This window comes from Xenopus laevis, chromosome 3L, assembly GCF_017654675.1.
Source record: "Xenopus laevis strain J_2021 chromosome 3L, Xenopus_laevis_v10.1, whole genome shotgun sequence".
Taxonomy (NCBI): domain Eukaryota; kingdom Metazoa; phylum Chordata; class Amphibia; order Anura; family Pipidae; genus Xenopus; species Xenopus laevis.
The window spans coordinates 66,724,446-66,732,740 of NC_054375.1; the positions used below are offsets into that span (position 1 = coordinate 66,724,446).

The window sequence follows — 8,295 nt, forward strand, 5'->3', positions numbered from 1 at the left end:
TGGATGTCTCCGAGCAGGGATTCGGACCATGCTTGTATGGCCCTGGACACCCAGGAGGAGGCCAATCCGGAGCGCAGGGTACATCCGGCCGATGAATATAATGCCCTAAAGAACCCCTCGAGATGTCTGTCAGATGGGTCCTTAAACGCTGCAGTGCCTGTGAATGGTAGGGCTGTGGTCTTGGACAGTCTGGATACTGGCGCATTGACCGTTGGGGCATTGACCACTTGTCAACATGTCCTTGGGGAAAGGGTAGGATAATTGTAGTGTAGCCTGAAGCTTCGGTTCTGGCGAATTTCCTTCCTCCTGTATGATATTGAGAAGCTGTTCGTGTGATGGGAATGCTGTTGAGGACTTGTGTTTACATTTGAATAAACTAGCAGTTTGCGATTGCTGATCCACGGAGTGAGTGTTTTTTAAGACTTCAAACTCATGCTGCACCTCGTGGCCCTTGAACTCCTCATTATCATTCTCTTCCCCCAAGGAAACCTCGGATGGCGGCAGCTCACCCTCCAATTGAGAGGAGTCCGCTCAAGCTGAGGAGCCCTTTGAGGGGGTATGGTTGGAATAATCCCCTTTAGAGGTTTCTGGTTTCTTTTGCGTTTAGCACTGGGTTTCTGACCCAGCTTGGCTAGGGCTTTGCCCAGGTTGTCCGCTATGCATGGTAAGCTCTGCGGTGATGCTAGTGATTGCAAAAAGTGGACTGCCCAGAGGGGGGCTGGTGGCTCTGAGGAAGTGCCAGCGACGAGTAGGTTTTCCCATGAAGGGGAGCCCCCCCAATGGAATACAGGTATCCCTGCTTCTGGGGAACCCCCTTGTGCCCCTCTAGGCATCCTCCTAGAAAGCAGGACACTTGAAAACTGAATAGGTTGGCTTTGCGCGAGGTTAAGCCAGACTCCCTGGCACGCCCCTTAGTTAATCCTTAACCCCAGTGGTTCGCTATGTCCCCCTGAGATGACAAGAGAAATTATATTATTTTGAATGTTTTTCAAATGCCTTTCATATCGAAGTACTGTTTGTGCCTCCCAAACTGTACACCTGTACACATTTGATAAGTTTGATAGGATCAGGCAGGCTTTTTTCATACAGCTGGACTTCAAAACCTTTTGCTAACAAACTTAGAAGCAATAATTTACCTGGGGAATTTGTTTCGCTGTCAGTGTCCATTGCAACTTCCTCATAGTTATCATACTGGTAGATTCCTCCAGCACTCTCTGCACATGGTTTATCAGGTCGCCTTTGGTCTTTATCTAAAGACTGAATGAAAAAAAGAATGAATTCTGAAACGCTAGTTAAAAACACATACAGCAAATGTGTACGGAAATGCTGAGATACATTTATATGCAGCTCCAAAGCTTGCCAATCACTGCCACATGTATAAATGAATGCAATAGTCCAAGTGAACTGCAGTAACACAGGTAACAAAAGGGAGCCAAAGGGAAGTTAAATGTCCCAATTACTGGTAGAAGATATTTTGTTAGTTGGGGCCTGTCCTCAAAATAATTAATTGTGACTGATTCATAATTAATTATTAATGATATTTAAAAATATTCATGTTTTTAATATCATTAAATCATATTTTTAACTGTTACTCCCTATTATCTCCATTCTGTTCATTGCCTCCCAATTCTACTACTGTCTAGCTAAATCCTGTTTTGGTATACTCGTAATTTTAGGTGTGGCTATTGCTGACCTTGCTACGTCGGGCTTTGCCTCCTACAAGCTTCATGAAACGGTTATACTGTTCCTCTTGATTTGACAAATCTCGAATCTTTCGAATCTCCTCTTCTCTCTTTTTACGTTCCTCTTCCTCAGCTTGCTTTTTTCTTTCCTCTTCTTCCACTCTGCGTCGCTCTTCATCTTTCTGTTGTTGCAACTTTTTCCATGCTTTCGTCTTCTGCCTTCGAATCTCCTGTTTAGCTTTATAGGCAAGATTCAAAATGTATAAAAATATGCAATTTGTCTGTACAGCAGTATTGCAATATGAATGCAGTAGAAAATATGCTCTCCATACCTGCATAACCTGGACTGTTAATTTTCTTTGCTATAGAATTTGGTACACTCTTATCTTTTTGAATTTCTGTTTTGGGCTTTGTAAGCTTCTCTTTGCTTTCTTTCATAACCACTTGTTCTTTCTGTTGCCATTTTTTACTTGCAGACTGTAAAGCAAGTAATCTTAAATGGAGCTCTGATAACTCTTCCTCCTGCTCCACAGGCTTCTGCAAAATAATATATTTGTGGTATTACATGGTAACAAGGGGAAAACTAAAGTAATATGGATAATCCATATCAACAATGGCTTTGAGTTATACAGCAGCATACTTCATGGAGCTCAGCTCCAAGTTAACACAGCTGCACTGCTGCAAAATATATATAACATATCACACAATTAATTGCAAATTAAAACAGCCATAAACAAAAAAAAAAAAAAAAAAAAAGAGCTACAGAACAAACAGTAAACAGAACATCGGGACATAGGTCACTGGAGAGCCAAACTTTGACAGCTTCAGATGTCAAGGTAATACCCCACTTAAAGAAATATTGTCACAGTTGACAAAATTATTAAAGTGACAGAATTCCAATACATCTATGTGACCTGTTATCCAGAACGCTCGGGACCTGGGGTTTCCTGGATAAAAGATCTTTCCGTAATTTGGATCTACTAGAACATCATGTAAGCATTACATAAAACCAATAGGCTGCATTTGCTTCCAATAAGGATTAATTATGTTTTAGTTGGGATCAAGTACAAGGTACTGTTTTATTATTACAAAGAAAAAGGAAATAATTTTTAAACATTTTGGATAAAATGGAGCTTCAGGATATCCATCTTTCTGGATAACGGGTTTCCGGATAATAGATCCCATACATGTACTACCAGGTATTGACAAAAGATTTTTACCTGGAATGAACAGAATATTCAACATGATTAAAAATGTTCTTTCCTGTAATTCAAGTTCTATATACTACTCTGAAGGTGTGGTCTTGTCAAACATACCAGCCTCAGTTATGCAGCCAGAGGCATCCAAATATTAAATTACTTTAGGCATTTTAATTAAAAAAAAATTCTAGTTCAGAATTCTAGTTTGAAAAATTAAGCTATTTTGTAAATAATCATGATGTTGTTTTGTCTTGTAAATGTTAGAGGGGCAGATATTAATTCTGATCAGTTATTTTACCATGTATTTTTTTAGAATTGCAAAGGTACAATATGCCTTTACTGTGCTGAGCGGACTTAAAATAATTTAAAAACCGTCTTGCAGCAAATAACTGGAGGGAAGTGGTGGAACTTAAGAGATCACCCTTTACACATGCTCAAAACTATTAACACAATACTACGCAGAGAAACTATAAATCTAAAGAGCGCAAATCTGAGGAAATGGGATATACAATGTCTGCAAGCATTAGTAGTGTTCTATATTAAATGCATGTGCCCTTGTAGAGGAGCAATATAAAGTTTAACTGCATCTTGAATATCCGCATTCTGAGCACAATCTCCAAAAACTAAAGAAAAAGAGCTATGCATAGGGAAATTCTAAGGGCCATGGTAGACAGGGTATTATCACCCATGGAAAATCTGCACTACTGCAGGTGACAAATGTCCCGAAAATACCACCCCTTCTTGAACATATGATTCACTACAAGTAAATAACATTACTCTTGGGAAAATTCAATTTTTCTCAATAATGTGTTTTATGCAAAGATATTTTTATTTTCCAATTAATATTAAAAAATAAGAAACAAAGGTGATTATGTCTAAAACCTTTGGTTCTTTTGGAATGTTGCTTTCACAGGAAACCGTTAGTTCCACAGCAGAAGAATCTGAAAGGAGAAACAGAAAAGCATTTTCATTGACGTAAAAGGACAGTATACCCCCTTCAACATCTGTTCAATGAATGGGGCTTGTTGAGAAACATTTTGCCTATTGCTTTAACTAGGAAATATGTATGTTTTTTGTTATTTCTTGCACTACACAGAGCAAAATCTGAAACGGAAAGCCAATTTTGTGACTCGGGGGAAATCAAAACAAGTCAGCAGTCTGCTGAAAAATATCTGTATAATGAGCTGCTCCTTATCTCAACTACTAAAAAGGGGTTTACACACAGAGTTTCTCAATAGAGTGCTGGTTTGTTTGGGTTGGTGAATTGGTGTGTGGTCACATTTGGCACATTCATGGTAGTTGTCTGGTTTAGCCACAATGAAAATACAGATGGCCAAGACTAATACAGTCACGACTTTTCATGATCACACTAACTGTTATCATAGGGATTACACTCAAATCATCTTGATAAGGCTCTCTCATGAAAATACCATCCCCTTGGAGGGAAACTGCCTATCTTTGCATTTTCCTGCAATTAAAGCATATTGCTATTTGAAATAATTACGTACATTGATTCTTAGGTTAGTGAAGGGGATGGGATATTTTTTGGGAGAATTGTCATCGACTGTAGAAGATTTTTACCATGGGCAACAAATTTCCCCATGCCATTGCCATTACACTACTGGGAACACACAAGCCAAATTCTTCACAAGGGAGAGAGGGGCAAGATGGCAGTATAAAAGTAACTTTCAAAAAGTTACACAGGCAGGGATTATTATTTATTATCTGTGCTCATTACAAAGTGGAAAAAAAAAAACTACCTTGATTGGGTTTTGTGACATCATTTGTGATTTCAGTCTCAACTGTGTCTTCTTCGACAACTTTTTGTTTCTTTTGCTCCGTAACAGGTTTCAGTTTTTGCCCAAAAGCTTTGATTCCAAAGGCCTGATAAGTTTTCGCTGGGGGTTTATAATCTTTAGGAGTTATGGCTTCGGAATTTCCAGCAGTACTTTTCTCTACATGCACTGGAAGCTCCACAGTGTTTTCTATCACATTGTGCTGCCCTTTAACATGGTCTTCTTTTAAACTCAAAGCTAGCGTCTCATCTTTCTTAATTGATTCAAGTTCAAGTTTTATCTGTTTGTATTTTAGTAAGAGATCCTCAAAGCTTTCCTCTCCAGCATTCTCATTTCTGGATACATGACCTGGTTTCCTATTAGGTGATCTTACGGTACTTTTAGCTGAAAAATTTGTTAAGAAAACAGCTAGATATGTATAGAACTTCATCCACTACACTGTTCTGCAATCCCTGATTATATTCAAGGAAGAAATGTGTTTTTTCAAAATGTTAGTAAACAAATAACTACCCTATAAATCTTAAGGACATACACCAATGAAGAAAAGGCCATTTCCATTCCCGTCCACCCTGTCTTGGGAATGCACTCACAGGCATAGGATCAACCTGCTAGCATGCACATGGGGTAGATTTGGTGCAGAAACAGGAAAAGATGTATTTTTGCACCCAAATCTGTACTGAAAGACAGAAAAATATATGCATTTTTTCTATTGGCATTGACAAGATCTAACACATATCTGATACCAAATGTGACACAGGTCTGAAGGACCAGTCCACTGCTTAAAGTGCCCAGGGAACACACATGCTAAAAAACGCATAAGAGGTTAAATTATTTAATTGTTTTAAAAGTTACAATTGGTGTTTTATAAAAGCAAACAATTAAAAAATGATGGACTTTAAAATTAGAATAGATTTTCCATCAAAAGTCCCAATTACTGTGTTCGGTATTAGCAAGAGTGTTTCATAGGTTTTTAGCTCCCCTTTAAACAAAGCCATTCACTTCATTATTTGTTGGCATCTAACCAGCTGGCCCCCCAGTTATTGAACAGGGAGAACAGCCTTTATACAGCCTTTATACATTACATAACTATATTGGAAAGATGTTTTATTTCGCAAATTATTAAACTCGTTTTTATTTTTACTCTGAATTCCTTTAACAATGTTCTTGAACAACTCCACTGCGCTGCTACTACTATACGAAGGATACGCTTTCTCGGAAACGGATCTCCCCGGGCAGAACTGCTACTCGGCCTTTGCCCACTAGGCTTGGCCACTCTGTCTCTCCAACCCCCATGCCAGAACCGTCCACCTCGGGCACGACCTGCCCAGCCCCGGGAGCGGAAACGATCCAATGTATCGTGGCTGCGTTCCCAAAACGAAAGCCTTTGGTTGCTGTCTCCTTGCTGCTGCTGTTGAGCACGGAGCGGGGGCCGGTACTGCTCCTTGGGCCTATAGCCGTGATGCAGCCTCTGCGGGCGGGGCCGGTGTTGGTGAGAGTAGCCAACAATGCTCGGTCTGTGCCTGACTGGTAAAGGGCTGTCGGGTCTAACGCTGTCATCACTTATTTCTCCGTCCTCCAGTTCTCCCTCCTCTCTGGGGGACTTTGCTCGTCGCACGGGGTCGGACATGGCAAACAACCCCTCGAATTAAGGCCTACACTGTAGGCACCGCTTCTCGTACAGTTTGTTCTTAGACTCTGTACTAGTGTCGCGAGATTTGGTCGCTCGTTTTACGTCACGGACTAAACCTAGAGAAGCGTGGAATTCCCTTGCCAAAACCCTTGTCACGTGATCATTTGGCCCTCTGAGGTTATTGAAGAAAGCCAGGAGTGTGATTAAAGAAGATTCAGGATTTTATTGTCAGAACGAGTTTGATGTGTATCTATTTTTACCATATCAGTATTTATACCCACCCCCCCATGAGAGGTTAGGTAACAGTCCCTGTTGAACACAGCTAATGATTTCAGAATTGCATCAGTTTAGTTATTGATTTGCTGGGCTGCGCATTGTTGGAGCAGAACAGTCGCGTGTTCTTATTTGTCTCTTATATGGGACTAGGGTTGCCACCTGGCCTGTTAAAATGATGGTTGATCCCAATGTTATTAATAAGGAAAAAAGATAAATATATAGGAAGGCCGGCATTTTTATCTCAAAAGGTGGCAACCCTAACGGGACCCATATTCCTAAAGGGGTCCCTGTTTGCCCTTTATGTGAGAGCCCAATGCAAAGTAGGGCAGTAGGGTGGACAGTACATTGTCAAGAGTCTACCCTGCTCTGATGTCAACTCAAACAGGAGCATGAGTGTGCACGCGTCTGGTTGGTGAGCACGGTAGTGGAGGCTAAAGACAGGAAGAATGTGGACAAACAGGAAGCTATATACCCAGGCCCAGACTGGCAATCTGTGGGCTCTGGCAAATGCCAGAGGGGCTGCTGTAAGATGCCAAAAACAGTCACTAGGTATTGGGTCTGTGTGCCTGTTTGGGCCTCTGTGTACTTGAAATACCAGGGCCTATTTTGATTCCCAGTCTAGACATGCATCTACCTCACTGAACAGCTCAGCATGGGGCCATGACATAAGACAGAGTAGGAGCCCCTTTGGGAATTTAGTTGAACATACAAACTCTTTGCAGACCCTAGTGCTGCAAGCAGGGACCCTATCAGTGACAGTTGTTCTAGGCCTGGTCAGATTCTGTGCTACATGATATCAGTAAAATGACTAGATATTGGGCCCTACAGCAACATCACTGGGCCCCTAGACTTTGGGAACCTGAATTTTCCATAAACATACATTCCAGCTGCTTATAGGTCCATGTTCCCCCACGCAGCAGCGTCTGTTTCCTCTATAGTTATACCCTGCTTTTCAGTAAAATAATTTTGGAAATTTGTATCACATCATTTCTATAGTGCACACAAGGACTGTGGTTAGAAATGTGGCTACTAAACACTTGTGTTCATAGGGGGGGCCCTAGTAACTTATAACAAAATATAAATAAAAACAATGCAATGATTTGTAATTCATTTAAACCATGTATTTAATAGCAAATAGTAGAAAAAATACATATCAAATACTCTGAAGGCTTCTTGCTACATCTTGGGACAGCTGAGTTGCTTGTGGGTCATTTCTCTGCGACTGATCATCCTTATTTGTGACAATATCCTTCACTTTGTGCAGCATGTAGAAGCTGCTCACTTATTGAAGAAACTCCAAGGAGCTTACTTGTTATGCTGCTTCTTGAATCACTGACCAGAATCCACATCATGCCTAAAGCAACACACGGATAGTGCAGAGGTAGTATCTGCACCCACCCTACAGCCAAACTTAGAACAATGATGAACAGAGAGCAATGTGGGAGCACATTTAATGGTGGAGACAAACTGGGTTATGGTGATTGAAAACAAAGCAAGTTCAAGTATATGAGATGTTATCTGGAGAAAGGGGGAAGGAGAGAGTAGAAGAAAAAAATGCTAAACTGGTTTTAATTGAAAAGAGGGCAAAGTGGAATGTGAAAACTGAAAACCAATAAGGAAAGTGGGAGCACAGCTAAAATTGGAAGTGAGTAATTGAAAACAGAAAGAAAAGGGGGCAGAAAACTGACACCTAACAGGAGGAAATGTAGAAC

The 8,295-nt window shown here is 40.6% G+C and overlaps 1 protein-coding gene across 2 annotated transcripts in view; it reads right to left on the minus strand.

The window, feature by feature from the left end:
- zfc3h1.L (zinc finger, C3H1-type containing L homeolog) overlaps positions 1 to 6,436 on the minus strand; it is a 50,905-nt gene extending 44,469 nt beyond the window's left edge. The window contains exons 1-6 of one of the 2 annotated variants that reach the window (XR_005966283.1): positions 5,884 to 6,436; positions 4,642 to 5,061; positions 3,764 to 3,822; positions 2,015 to 2,219; positions 1,694 to 1,920; positions 1,137 to 1,257 (exon numbers count right to left, since the gene is read on the minus strand). Coding sequence is in view for 1 of the 2 variants with exons in the window: in XM_018252470.2 (XP_018107959.1) it covers positions 1,137 to 1,257; positions 1,694 to 1,920; positions 2,015 to 2,219; positions 3,764 to 3,822; positions 4,642 to 5,061; positions 5,884 to 6,304 (1,453 nt within the window). In the remaining variant the exon portion in view is untranslated. The remainder of the gene's footprint in view (positions 1 to 1,136; positions 1,258 to 1,693; positions 1,921 to 2,014; positions 2,220 to 3,763; positions 3,823 to 4,641; positions 5,062 to 5,883) is intronic. The other variant, XM_018252470.2, reaches the window with a different exon arrangement.
- Positions 6,437 to 8,295: the final 1,859 nt, after the last annotated feature.